Here is a 15,000-nt window from a genome sequence, read left to right on the forward strand (position 1 = left end):
CATTTAAAATCTTTATTTGTTTTAAAACATTTTCATGTATTTCTACTTTTTTTTTTTTTTTTTTTTAAATAAAAGTTTTAGTGCAATAAAACATTTTCTACTTGTAACATGAATAAAAAGTTTAAATGATAAGATATTTCTTTGTAAAAATATCATCATCAAATGGATCTTTGTTGAGTAAAGAATGAGTTTGATTTTTTACCAAGTTAAAAATTTATGTGTATTTGAATCCACTCATGATCTTCCTTGTCAATCTCTTAGTCAGCAATTCTCTTAAGCAGTTTGATATCAGATTTTTTTTTATTCTTAAATATTTATTCACTGACACCAACAAAAAAGCAATTTGCCTTGAATTTAAATTTAAACAATACAACTTCCTCACTTGAAAAAAAGTTTCCTTGAATGAGTATGGTTATAGTATATTTTATATCAATATAAGTAGTAAATAGATAGGCCACAATAATTCACAGATAGGCCACAATAATTCACTGCATGCAATTTCTTCAAATTAGTAAATATGTTTTGCAAAAATTACAATTGATGATGTAGCTAATAAAAGTGATTTAGACCCAAAATGTAAAAAAATCTTGCTATCAAAAATATTTTGGAACAAAGGAGAAAGCTACCTCAAACTACTTAATTAGTGGCAACAGCCACTTCAATGGTTAAAAGAGATTACCAAAATCTGTCTGTCGTTATGAAATGTATTTCATGGCTAACAAAAATCAATTCAAGAGTATTTGCCACATTCACTGAAAACTAAAGAACCTGAAAAATATATAGAATATACTCACATCTGGGAAAAAGGCCCCTGCTCCAGAGCTGTTATCACTGTCACACAATATATCTTCAGACTCTGATACATCACAATTATGTGTTTAACAAGCCCAGTAACAATATTTTAACTAACCATTAGCCATTTTCTTTAATCTATACTCATGTAGTTTAAGGCTAGTCTCCGTAAATTTCTGGTTTGTTTTGTTTATCTGAGGGTGACATAAAATTGTGCCGTTCAGATCCCGCAAGATTTTTCTAAACGTTTATAATAAAGCGGTGACTAAAAAAGTCCAATAAGAAAATTTTCTAATTTTTTGAGTATATAGAGTATATAAATATTTGAGTATATTGAGATCATAACATGTTATGAATTAGTATATAATATAATGATTTATAACAAACCACATTATTTATTATTCAAATCTTGAATACTTATTACTTGCAATAGATTTCTTAAATTGAATGTAAATTGTGTTAGTGTATTTTACAAAATTAGTGCTCAATTTTCAGAATAGAACATAGAAAATAGAAAGTGCTCAATGTTCTTAAAAAACAATGCAGCGTATATATATATATATATATATATATATATATATATATATATATATATATATATATATATATATATATATATATATGTATACATATATACATATATGTATATATAAATTTGTATGTATATATATATATATACACATGTGTGTGTGTATTTATATATATAAGTATATATAAATATATGTATATATATATATATATATATATATATATATATATATATATATATATATATATATATATATATATATAAAATTATGATAAAAATTTATGATAAATTAAATAATGATAATCAATACAAATCAAATCCTATTTAACAAAAATTTATTACTAGAATTTAACCTATTACTCCAATAATATCACAAAGGATGTTTTCAAAACCAATTGCAAAGGTTTTTCCAATTCATTTTGATATATATAAACATTCGACAATTACCATAATCTTTAAACTTATTTAGCTGCTTTTAATAAATTTATGTAAATTACTAGTTAATTCAACTAATTCATTTGTTGTCATTGATTTATAATGTATTTTGAATAATGATAATTTTACTACAAAATAATTTAATAAATCGGTTTCTATTTCTTCCAAACAAATCGGTTAAATTCCTTTTGTCAACAGTCTACTAAAGACTACTGCTGATTTTATCAATTTATTTATTTTCAATCTAAATCTTTTTCTTTCTCTCAAAATTTTCATTCTTGTTAAATAAACATTTTCTTTTTCTTCATTTTCTCCAGTTTTATTTATCTTTACTATACAAATTAAACATGCTATCAGTCAAATTTCAATGTGTTGTATTTAAGCAGGATCCATCCTCCTATAGTAAAATAAATCACATTTCTATATAATTATGAAATATACTGGTAAATAATTTTTTTTTAGTTATATAGTAAGCATTGTAAAATAGTAATTGATTTCTTTGACCAGGAAATTCCATCAACTACATTAAAAAAAAAACATGAAAAGTACTCAAAAGAGACTATGCTGTCAAAATATATTTGGCAACTAAAAGAAAAAAATATTAACTTTAAATTAAACTGGTCTATTCTAAAAACTGTGCCTACCTATAATAACATATCTCAAAAATGTATGTTTTGTTAACAAAAATGTTTGAAATTATTACTTATTTAGATCAAGAAAATTTACTAATTAAAAAAAACTGAACTTATTTCTAAATGCAGACATGAAAACAAGTACCTTTTAAAAAATTATAAAAACAAATGACCAAACTTATTAACCAAATTTATTTAATTCTAAATACTAATTAAAAATAATAAATCATATATATATATATATATATATATATATATATATATATATATATATATATATATATATATATATATATATATATATATATATAGATTTATTATTTTTATTTATATGTATTTTTATATGTATATATAGTGACCACACCCTCTATTTTGTTTATTACGAATAACTTCCACCGACAGAAACCATTCTGTTTATGCGGTCATCAAAAAGCCTTTCAAAACAAAATGGCTAAGTATTTCCAAGTTCTCGACACTTCATTGTACGTTGTTGAAAGAAATTATTAAATGTCGGATTTTCTACCCTACCTTCTGAATTAAAGTATGAAAAAACAATATAATTCAATATGGATGTCTTTTAGCTTGTAGATAACTAGAAAAGTTGTGCTCAACAATTTAAACCCTTATTTTTTGAAACATTCATCTTTAATTTTAAGGACAATATGCATCATCCACCATATTTTTGTCAATATTTTTTTCAACTTAGCCCAACTTTTGCTAAGTATTACTCAGCTTAGACAACAAATTTTCAAAAACAGTTTTTTTTAAAAAGAAGTTATAGAAGGTAGGACGAACTACCATAAAAATTTGGATCGGCCTAAAATCACCTGAGTAATCTTGGGATATTTTGTGTTTTGTTTTTAGTTTTTGGTTGCTGAAATTTTATTACTTTTATGCTTTTTTTTTTCTTTTTTATTCCTTACAACATATAACCTACATGTAGCATGTAGGTAAAATGTTGCAAGGAATACTTGATTTAAAGTAATTTTGATTTTTTATATTTTTTCTAATTATAAATTTAAAAAACAGTAAAAATGTAAGAATAAGTTTAATTTCGAGTGTCATTATATTCTTAAATCAATTTATAATGAATGCATAATGAAATGTTAACCTAATTATAATTTAAGAATACATTTAATTGTTAAAAAAGGAAAAAATATATGATTTAAAAAAAATTGTTGTTTTTCTTTTACAATTCTGTAAAGGTAAATATTTAAATATTAATATAAAAAAAGTTTAAAGTGTATCAAGCAACAAGAATTTTTGTGTGTTATTTCTTAAATAGATATGTTAATCTAACAAACAAAGGAATAAGTTAGAAATCACTGTTTACACACTCTGCTGTGTTACATACTCTGCTGTGTTAAAATTGATTTAGTTATTTGGCTCAACAATGCTTAATACTAATGATTTTGGATATCATTTAGGATACAACAGAAGAAGAGATTGAGGAAGATCTTGGTGTCATTAGGTATTAATGCTTATTCTGTTAATAATAGGGAATTCAGTATCAAGATTGAAGTCCAAGCATTTCTCTAATATGACTAACTACACCATAAATTCTATGCAAAGGCTTTAGGCTCCTAGTCTAATTTGAAAAAAAACAAAACAATGTTCTCAAAATAAAGTAGATACTAAAGTTTAGTATATAAATTTTCTGATCTAACTAATTATTAGTAATTTACTTGGAAACAAATGTCTAAAGTCTGTATAAAGTCTTAGTAAATCATGCTGGAGTAATGCTTTGCCAATATCTAGGGATCCTAGTATTGGATTCCCTAGTAAGGAATATTTCATCATTAACATTGTTTACTTTTAATATTTAGGAAACTTTAACAACAGTATGTTTAAAAGTATCAAAATGAGTTACTGAAAATCTTTGTTTATTTTTTTGTTAGAGCTCAACTTGGGTATATTTATCAGTTAGGAGGGAAGACAAGTGAAGCTTTGGCAGCATATAATAGTGTAATGAAAGGAAAGCGAACAGACATCACTCTTTCTGCAGTTGTTTCAAACAACATTATATCTATACACAAGGTTTTAAGTTACTCTTTATTCTAAAATCACATTTTTCAAATATTTCAAACTGAAAAGGGTTGGTATGTGCTTTTTTAATCAAATTATCTTGTGTTTTCTTAAAGTATTATATTTCAATTATTTACAAATAATGAGTTGCTGATCATTTTAGAAAGATACAAAAATTACCTTTGGTTTCTGCACTTTCAGGACTTCAGAATTTGTTCTTAGGTTTATCAAAAAGTATTTGAAAGAAAATGAGAAATAGATGTGTGCTGCATTTCTGAATAAAAAAAGGTTTTATTAGTCAAAATAATCATCTTTACATTAAATTAACTTTTGTCATCTATCCTTGTTTGTTCATGGAATCTGTTAATCTCCTGTATTAGTTCATGTTCATTATGAAATTTCTAGTTTTTTTTGAAGTTGTTTATAGCTCTGAATAAATATTTTACCTGTAGGATAGATATCTGGTGAATGTGAAGGGTGAGTTAGAATCTCTTATTCTAGCACTGTTAGTTTCTGTTGGATCTTATTTGCCATGTTTAGCCTTGCATTGTCATGAAGTAGAAGAGCCATTCTTTGATTTGGAAGTGTTGGATGAGATTTTAGTAGGATGCATGGAGTTGAGTACTGTTAATCAACTCTCTGACAAAGTTTTTCTGCAAACAAAAGACTTGTTTCAATTGTTTATGAACAAAATTTGAAACTTAAACTGTTTCCTGCAACATCTAAAGTATACAATAAGTTTGTTTTCTGGTAATTTAAATAGTGCAATATCTTCTCCCATAGTGTGTTCAATAACTTTTAGGAATTTATATGACCATCAAAAATGAGTGAGAATGGGTGTCCATAAATTTTTTGAAGAATTTCTCTAATTATTGCTTGAAGATAGTTGTCATACAATTGAATTCAGATATCCCATAGAACACATTTGATAAACCCTTTTGACCATCAAAGTTGACCATATGTTTTACTCCAAAAATATGATTAATGAATCTAAACCATTACCACTTGCACTACTATGATGTTTTTTAGATGTGTCTTTTAGCAACATAATAAAATTACTGAATCATGCAGCAAAACATAAAAACATAATGAGCCTATTAAAATAATTTATTGAACAAAAAATTGAAATGTTGCAATTGTTTAAGTTTAACTGCGCAACATTTGGTGTGACCTAATCAAGGTTTTTTAAATAAAATCCTGTAGAACAGTTTGGAAGATAATTTGATGTTTAATTAAATGAGAATCAAGATAACTTTGTTCTTTTTTAGCTCAGTTTTTATCTCTTCTAAATTTATAGATAGTGTGCACTTAGTACATCCATTTAATTCACTGCAGAAAGCATTTTCTTACTTCAACACAAATTGTTGTTTATTTAAATTATGTTGAGCTGGTAATAGTATAAAATATTTAGAATACTAAATGGCATACTCTTTTTTTTTTTGAAGGAACGTGATTTATTTGATTCTAAGAAGCGTCTAAAGTTATTATCAGGCGATGATCTTCAAAATAAGTTGACAAAGATGCAACTGAGAACGCTTGAAATTACAAAATGCCTTTTGTACATGCATACAAACCAGGTATCAGGAATTAAAATGTGGTTTCTCATGAAAGTTCTATGAGTTTTACATTCTAAAATTTATAATGAAGTACTTCTCACATTTTTTCACATTTCATTAAATTATCTTTAGATAGATAAATGTCGAAAGTGTATAGATCAACTTAAAGCAACTTTAGCTTTATCAGGTTCAGAAGATAAAACAGTATTGTTGGAAGCTGCCATTTTTCTGAAAGACAAGAATCCTGATCAAGCGTTTGAACATTTGAAAGTGTGTTTTTTTTTTTTTTTTTCATTTTTCACTATATTTAAAATTGTTAATATCTTGTTTTTTTAAGTCTTTACAAGAAAACTGATCTTGCAACAATCTAATATCATAATTGCAATAGTTAATCAGCATTTTTTTTTTAATTTTAACAGTTGTAAGTTGTTTTTTTTTTTTTGTTTTCTTTTAAATGCTTATTCAAATTTCCTTTTTTGACAAAACTTTGTGCAAAAGTTATTATATACTTTTAATTTCTATTTTACTTTTTATTGTTAGTTGTAATTCTTTTTTTTTAGTCAGCGCTGTTGTCTGGTTTACAATCCAATGATATTATTCTTACTCTTGCCCAGCTCTACCTCACAAAAGGTATACTCATTTTTGCCAAATTAACTTTGTAATTACTTTTAACAAAGTGCATTTTCTTATATTTGACTTTGTAGTTTCTGAATGGAGTACTATTTTTCAATTTTGACTTTAATGAAGGGAAAACAGAAGAAGCACTTGATGTTTTACAAAAATTGAAAGATATTAAATTTTCTCCTGCTATTGTAAGTTGTGATTTTTAAAAGGGATAGAAGAAAATCTACTTTACTGATATGTGACAAGTTAATTTTAATGTACTGAAATGTAACTAAAGTCAATTTAAACACTGTTATGTTACCAAATTCATAAATGATAAAAAATTTACTGTGTAAGTATCACAATCAAATAGATCTTACATATATTTTACAATTGTCTTAAAAGGTTTAAAAGGTTCTTGATAATTTGATGAAAGTTTGCTATAGGATTTAAAGATCATCGTGATAAGAGGTTGGGAACAATTTTTAAGGTTCTAATTATCTAAAAGTAAGTTACTTTAGGTTTCTTTGTGCGTTGGTTTATATTGTGCGATTGGTTGTCGCAAAAAAGCTGTAGAGTATCTTGATGAAGCTGTAAAGTTTGGAAAACAGAATCAGGTAATTTTGCTATAAAAAAGCTATTTATTTGCTGTAAAGATTCTTAACTTGTCATAAAAGTTCTTAACAATTTCTTAGCATTTTTTAAGATATTGCGTTTAATTTTTCTAAAGAATGTGTTGAAAAAAGCGCATCTGTTAACTTTTATGAGGGAAAATTCCAATCTAAAACTTGCTGAAGGGGATATAAAAGCTGCAGTCGAAATTCTTGAGGACTTAAGGAAGTGAGTAACCTTTTGTCGATCAAGGTTCATTTATTGATGTTTTGTTTTGTTTTGTTTTGTTTTTTTTTTTTTGTTTTTTTTGTTTTTTGTTTTTTTTTGCATCATTTCTTTTGTAACAGGAATGTTCAAATAAGAGTTTAAAACTTTTTTGATAGAGAGGATTCTGACGAGATTTCAACTCTTGCCAAGATTGTAGCTGCTTACTCTAAGATTGACTTAAAAAAAGCCAAACAGTATCTTTTCAATTTTCTATATATTGGTTTCACAAAACGTTTTTCTCGTTTTCCGTTTTTAAACAAAGAGAAATTTTAATAAAAATCCTGCATTTGTTTCTTTCACTCGGTATCTGCCTTATCATTACTTTTGTAGATATAGTGTAGATTTGCCGGAACTACCTCATAGGAAAGACATCTCTATCGACACTTTAGAAATGACGGATCAAATCGGCAGCTTCCGCTTTTCAAAAAAGACTGTTAAGCAAGCGTTGGAAGAGGGGGAAGTCAAGTAAAATGTTTATTGTGTTTTTAAAGGAATACTTCACTTGAATTATTTCTTTATTTTCAAAAATGTATTTCTATAAAATCTCGTCGTAATTCACTAAAAGAACAGTTTAATAGAATTAAACAAAAAGTAAAAAAATTGTTCTTAACTAAAATAATATATTATACGAGTATATAATGGTAGCCTTCGGTTTTTTTGAATTTCACTTAGCGTCTTTAATGCTTTAGAGATGAGGTTTCAATTAAAAGAAAAAGAAGAAAGAGAAAGAAGGGTATCGTTTTATTCTGATTGTAATGTTGTTATAAAAAATGAGGTTTTTTAACAAGGCTTTTTATTATTTAAGGTAAACTTCCGAAGAATTACGACCCTGAAATTGATCCTGATCCTGAAAGATGGCTTCCAAGATGGGAGCGATCTACCTTTAAACATAAAAAGGCCAAAAAAGGAGTTAACACTATCGGTTTGTTAAAGAAAACTTCCCTTTAAATTTGTGACTAATTATTTCTCTTTTTTTATTCAATTTTCTATTACCAATCTAATTCTATTACTTATCTTCTCTATCTTTTTAAAATTTTCTATTACTAATATTAATAGGTAAAGGAACACAAGGAAGTGTAGCACCTGATCAGTAAGTTGTCAAAAAGTTTTTTTTGCAGCTTTTTCCTGATGATTGTCATCATTATGGTAATTATCAAAAATTTTTTTACCATTTAATATTGCAAAATACTTTTAACATTTTTTTTGTACTTTTTTAGGCCTGTTTCTCCGAAAACGAACTCTATGCCTTCACCGAAAGTTTCTTCTCCCAAGCCCGGATCGACTTCGACATCATCAGTGGTACCGCCTCGTCAACAGAAACCGAGCGCTAAATCAAAAGGGAAAAAGAAAAAAGGAAAAGGATGGTAGCTTTTAAAAAAGTTTAAAAAAGGATGGTAGCTTTTAAAAAAGTTTAAAAGTATCGAAATTTCGTGAATTTCTTTTTGCACGTGAACTTTAAACTCTTTTTTTAAAAAAGCTTAAATAACGGGAAAACTATTGATTAGAAATTAAAATTTAACAAAGCAAATTGTGTAATAAATAAACGAACTAAGCCAAGGAAGCGAGTTTTAAAAACATTTTAGTGGAACCCTTTTTTATATAACACTTTCTAAATGTCTTGACTATCTTAATCTACAGCTTCTTACTTTTTTATTCAACAAGAACGGCATTTGACAAAAACATACTTAATTGATTATTCCGGGTCATATTCAACGTCTACTTCAATGACTGCTTCCTATTTGCTTGGTAGCCTGTCAATTGTTCGCGAGCCAACATTTCAGCAATCAGGTGACATAATAGTCCGTAGGCGCTTCTGTGGAAAAACATGGCAAATGAGGAAGTAATCTCCAGCCCATAATAGGGGCAACACTTAGCGCGCATTATCATGGCCGAGAAAAAAAACCCGGCTAATCCTGTTAAGTACTTAATAAGTTTCCTTCTAAAACTTAGTAAGTTCCTGACGAGTACTAACTTAGTAGGACTAGTAAGTTTTAGTAGGAAACTTAGTAGGATTAGCAAGTTTTAGTATAATAAAACTATAGTTTTAGTTAATAGATTAGTTAATAGTTTTTTTAGTTAATTTCATATTTTATTTAGGTTTTATTGAATTATTTGAGTAAAGATTTCATATTATATTAGCAGGGTTATTTTTCAAGAAATATGTATGTTTAAGTAAAAATGTAAAAATAATTATTTTTCAAATTTTACTTAAACATTGATAATTCTTGAAAAAATAACCCAACAAATCTAATTTAACTAGTCGCCTAAGCAATGAGGATGCTTATTTATAAAACAATAAAAATAACAAATAATAAAGTGTTAGGTTGTTTAACTTGAACATTTAGAAAAATACAATAAATAGCAATGGTCAGTTCTTTTGGTAATTTCGCAGATGCCAGTGGAATAATTGCACCCATAAGATTTGTCTTGATCTTTTATAACTGTATCTATAACGAAATTTAAAAAAATATTAACGTAATTCAACAACTTAATAACATATATTTTCCAATAAAAACGCATTTTTAACTCACCATAATTTTAGAATGATGAGAAGGTTTCATTAATATAAAAATTAAAATATAAGTGTATGTATATATATATATATATATATATATATATATATATATATATATATATATATATATACACACACACACACACACACACACACACACACATTATATTTGGGTTTTAAACATTACATAATTACATTTTTAGAGTTGTTTTTTTAAAAAATTTTATGTAAGTGAAAATTGCAGTAGACACTTATTTGAAAACCAGTTTTGACAAATTACAAAAAAAAGGTGAAAGGTTGTTAACCTATCTTTTAAAAAAGTAAAATGAATAATGGTCATGACCAACGAATAACTTACTGCATCACTGTAGGTATGAAAATTTTTTACAGGGGCCAATTAAATTCCACTCAGAATATGTCAACTGTCTTCGTCTTTTATTCGACCATACCTGTATTTATATTGAAATATTTAAAAATATTATTATAACTTGATATAATTGTAATAAAATATATTTTATAATAAAAGAACTTCTTTAACCTAATTTTGGAATTTTGAATAGCTTTTCATTATCTTTTCTTTATTTAATATTATTTAAATCACAAAATGTAAATGCTATTAAAAAACAAAAATGTTTAAAATAAAAATTCGTGTTTGAATTCTGAACTTTTTCAATCAATTTAATTTTAAAAAAAGGAAAATTTTATTTACAGTTATCCAAAAACATTTAATAATTGTATCAAAAATATATATATATGTATATGTATATACATACACTCAAAACATTATTTACATATATTATATATATATATATATATATATATATATATATATATATATATATATATATATATATATATATATATATATACAACATTTATAACAAAAATTCTAATGTTAAGTAAATGTAAAACTAAAGTATAATTTTATATAAAATATAACAATATTCAATAGTTTTATAGTTTGTTTTAACAAGAGAAAAAAATAAAAATAATGCTATATTTACCAGTAAAATATATTCTGCAAGAAAGTGATTTTAATATTGATCAATTTTTAATGTCTATATATATATATATATATATATATATATATATATATATATATATATATATATATACATACATATAGACTGTTCAGTAAAAAGAAAGAGTTAGATTGTAAACAATATAAAATCATAAACAAAGACAAGAAAAAAGTCAGAAATAAAAAGGCACATCACCATACGTATTACTATAAATCAGAAAATGATAGAATTTGTACTACAGAAGATGCCAGAAAGATACAGAAAATGCCAGAATTTATATCGAGTTAAAATTAACATTTAAAACCACATTATAAATCATTAACAAACAAATCAACAATTAAATAGCAAGCTACGCAATCTTCCCCAAATTTTCTTGAGCTTTTCCACTATAGAATTACAAAAATTAGTCAAACTATTGAATCTGAAAAAGCTGTTTCAGAGCTGACTTGACTTCCGCTTGAATAAATAAAAGAGGGCGTATAACATTTAAAAACTCGTTTTTATTCTTGTTTTATTCTCGAAAACTTACTAGGAACTTAAAAAGTATTTCGTTTAATCCCGGTAGGTACTTAGTAGGAACTTACTTGGATTAGCAGGAAATTCATAAAAGTCATCTGCAGATGACGTTTATGAATTTCATCAGCTATGACTAATGAGAAACTTAATAAGTTTAGCCGTATTAAGCGAAAACTTACTAGGATTAGCCGTATTAACAGGAAGTTAAACAGATTCCTAGTAGTATTAGCCGGTTTTTTTTTTCTCCGGTGGTTGAAGAGATGTGGTTCTTTTTGAGCGGTCTTTTCGTGTCGATTGCAGCGCTAATGTGTTCAAGTTAAGCCAGATTGATGTTGCTTCGGAAAGGTTAATTACAGTTGTGTCTAAAAATGTGCGACTTCAGGTGCTCAATGCTTTTTTTTTTTTTTTTTTTTTGACTAAGCAATTACAATATATACTGTGAATAAGTTTTAGCCCACCTCAAGTTTATAATTATTTTTGATTTTATCGTAAAAACATGAAGGACTTATGAAGTAAAAAAAAATCAGGTTTATAGACACATATTATAAACAAAAATATCTAGAAATAATTTGATAAAGTATGATGCAAAAAGAAAGAACAATTAATACTTCGTATGTCCGCCTTTTGCGTTGATCACAGAAGCGAATCTCCTGGGAATTGATTCATATAAATTTGTAATGAAATTTTGTGGAATATTGTCCCACTCTCTTTTTAATATTCGAAAACATTCTTGGACATTTTTGGGGTTATATTCAGCCTTTTTTTTATCCAAATAATCCCAAACATGTTCAATAATGTTCAAATCTGGACTTTGAGGAGGCCAGTTCATTACTTCGAGAACTCCCTCCTCACGCATGTTCTGTAAATATTTTTTGGCCACTCGGGAACAATGTTTGGGATCATTGTCTTGCTGTAGAATGAAATTATTACCAATTAGTCTCATTCCAGATGGTATTGCATGATGTCTTAAAATTTCTTTATACTGTTCTCCTGTCAGTTTGCCATCAATTTTGATTAAATCACCTACTCCAGGTAATGAAATACAACCCTCAAAATAAAACCGAACCTCCTCTATGCTTGATTGTTGGATGTAGACAATCAGGGCGATAAGCCCCTCCAACCCTTCTTCTTACATACTGTCGTCTTCTGCTACTGAACAATTCAAATTTTGATTCATCTGTGTATTTAACATTCCTTGCGTCCAATTATTATGCTGTTTTGCATATTTAAGTCATTTTTCTTTATTGCCACGACGCACAGTGGAGTATTTCACTTGAAAAGTTGAACAAAATTATTTTATGCTTATTATCTATGTAATATGTAGTAAAAAGAAGTTTAGGGTCATTATATTGTATTAAAAACGATTGGTCACACATGAAATGTAAAAAATTTATATATTAAAACAAAAAATACATATTTTTATACATCTTACATACTTTACAAATATCTACAACTTTACAACTATTTAACATAATGACAAATAACTAAATTTATAATACTAAAAAGGATAATCACACTTGAAAGATGCATCTAAACCTATACTGGGTTTCTCAATCACTGAACTTAATTCTTAGGTTATATCTGTTGTTAATTATTATTTTTCGTTAAAGGATTAAATCCTATGGTTAATCCGCTACAAGGGGCTAATGATTTGACAACCAAACGTTTGAAATTAACAATCTAAATTTATTATTATAGCCCTACATTTAATCCAAAATAAAATAAAATATTTTTGTAAATGTCAATGCAATCATTTTCAATCAGAATCAATATCTGATATGTCGTCAATCGTCATCGCTTGTGAGTCTTCTAATGTTTCCGGCATCAAGAGTCCTATTGTCTCACTGGAGAACGGTTTTCTTTTTGTCTGGGGCCTTTTTCTCATACTGCTTAGCAAAGGATCCGAAGTTAGCAGAAGTCTGTTTAAAATATCTCTATTACAGTTTTCTCGCGAAGACTTCCTCGCATAATTCTGTCGATAAAGATGGAAATGTTTGTTTCTGGCTTCGGCTGCTTCTTCTGATAGCTGGCCAATAGGCAGTATAGCCTGTTCAATTATTGTGTTGCCATGTCTTAAAACTTTATGCATAGTTGGCGTCATTGGGTGCCATGCATATAAATCAACATAAAGTTTAGCCGTCTCATTTGCAAAACTTTCAAATTTTTTTACATTAATTTGATGCCCACTCGAAATTGCTTCCAAAATGACATTACATTTTTTTATAAGAGTTATATCAACCCCTGTGATGCGGGAAGCGGTTAAGGGATCAACGAAAAATCTTCTTGATGTATTCCCATCATTACTGTTCCCAAATCCAGCCTTAGGAATATCAACCAACAGCCCTAATTCATCTTTAAAGGCATTTTGAATTTTTTGTTTTGTTTCCACTACTATTTTTTTATCTTCTTCTATTCTTGCTTGCCATTTTTTTATTGGTATTTTATAGCAGCAAGGATTCAAAAAATCTGATTCTTGCGTGCAGTATTGATAGCCCAAATTTCAGTGTTTCACGGCTTTCTGTCGTTTTGTTATTCAAGTCATTAAAATCTTTTGAAGTTTGCCCACATATATAGCATCTCATTGTTGATGTCGTATTTGTAGCAGCATTGCAAACTTTTCCATCAATCATAGTAAAAAGAAATACATGCTTTATTTGCAAATTACCACCAAAAGCGTTTATTATTTCACTTTTTCTCAAGCCTTTTATTTGGTTCTCTATGTATTCGATTTCATCATTCGTTACGTCTTTGCTCTCCCGAATAAAATGGATTCTTATTGGTCGGCAATACCTTGTAGATGATGGTGCTGGGTTTTGCCAAAGCACCTTCTTTTGGTTACCAATATGGCATATGAGCCGTAGGGGCACAAAAGAACTTTGAAATATGTTAGCGTCGCTATCATCGCTGTTTTGAAATTTTTGTTTAAACGTTTGTTGTTGCGAGCCATCACAACCCCATTTCGAAATCAATTCTAAATTATTTCTTTCTTTTTCATTTAAATTTTCAATAATTTCATTCATATAACAACATAATCGCCTAGACGTGTGATCCAGAAGATCTTGTAATTTAATTTCTGAACAAGTTTCTGTAACTGTTATCGATTCTTCTGGTGGATAACATTCTTTTTTGGCTTTTTTTATAAGTGAATAACATGGATAGATATTCTTGTTGGCTGCATGAATAATTTCATATTGTTTTTTAGTCATATCAGCTTCCACAAAAATTGACAACGCTTCTGATGGTGTGTGCTTTTTAATGATATCTTCAGTAGTTGTGTCACTTTTTCTATATTGTTTGGCTTTTGTTGGTGTAAATAAAATTTCCTTTATAACGTTAGACGCGTCACTGTTCCCTGCAGCACGTTGGCTCATTTGAGCAGCATACATCAACTGCTCACAAGGTATAAGTTCCCTTAAAACCATTGTTTTTCGCCTTCTCGTTGGTGAACTCAATTCACAAAATTCTTTTGACGGTCGGCCGGGTTTTGCTACCGTCC

The 15,000-nt window shown here is 27.4% G+C and overlaps 2 protein-coding genes across 2 annotated transcripts in view; one reads left to right on the plus strand and one right to left on the minus strand.

Moving 5' to 3' along the window:
- The window catches only part of LOC145202596 (signal recognition particle subunit SRP72-like), an 18,759-nt gene extending 9,882 nt beyond the window's left edge, over positions 1 to 8,877 (plus strand). The window contains exons 8-21 of the mRNA XM_090081215.1: positions 3,816 to 3,859; positions 4,287 to 4,425; positions 5,859 to 5,990; positions 6,102 to 6,239; positions 6,530 to 6,599; positions 6,717 to 6,781; positions 7,094 to 7,189; positions 7,303 to 7,412; positions 7,568 to 7,645; positions 7,782 to 7,916; positions 8,141 to 8,184; positions 8,257 to 8,373; positions 8,508 to 8,541; positions 8,669 to 8,877. Of these exons, the coding sequence (XP_089937341.1) occupies positions 3,816 to 3,859; positions 4,287 to 4,425; positions 5,859 to 5,990; positions 6,102 to 6,239; positions 6,530 to 6,599; positions 6,717 to 6,781; positions 7,094 to 7,189; positions 7,303 to 7,412; positions 7,568 to 7,645; positions 7,782 to 7,916; positions 8,141 to 8,184; positions 8,257 to 8,373; positions 8,508 to 8,541; positions 8,669 to 8,819 (1,353 nt within the window). The 3' untranslated portion in view covers positions 8,820 to 8,877. The remainder of the gene's footprint in view (positions 1 to 3,815; positions 3,860 to 4,286; positions 4,426 to 5,858; positions 5,991 to 6,101; positions 6,240 to 6,529; positions 6,600 to 6,716; positions 6,782 to 7,093; positions 7,190 to 7,302; positions 7,413 to 7,567; positions 7,646 to 7,781; positions 7,917 to 8,140; positions 8,185 to 8,256; positions 8,374 to 8,507; positions 8,542 to 8,668) is intronic.
- A 5,068-nt stretch (positions 8,878 to 13,945) lies between these two features.
- LOC149891024 (uncharacterized) overlaps positions 13,946 to 15,000 on the minus strand; it is a 1,946-nt gene continuing 891 nt past the window's right edge. The window contains exon 2 of the mRNA XM_090082021.1: positions 13,946 to 15,000. This exon is cut by the window's right edge and continues 276 nt beyond it. Coding sequence (XP_089938147.1) covers positions 13,946 to 15,000 — 1,055 coding nt within the window.

The sequence above is a fragment of the Hydra viridissima genome, unplaced genomic scaffold (genome assembly GCF_058129835.1).
Source record: "Hydra viridissima isolate aposymbiotic clone 2 unplaced genomic scaffold, HvirCarnegie_v1 scaffold_3, whole genome shotgun sequence".
In the NCBI taxonomy this organism is placed as follows: domain Eukaryota; kingdom Metazoa; phylum Cnidaria; class Hydrozoa; order Anthoathecata; family Hydridae; genus Hydra; species Hydra viridissima.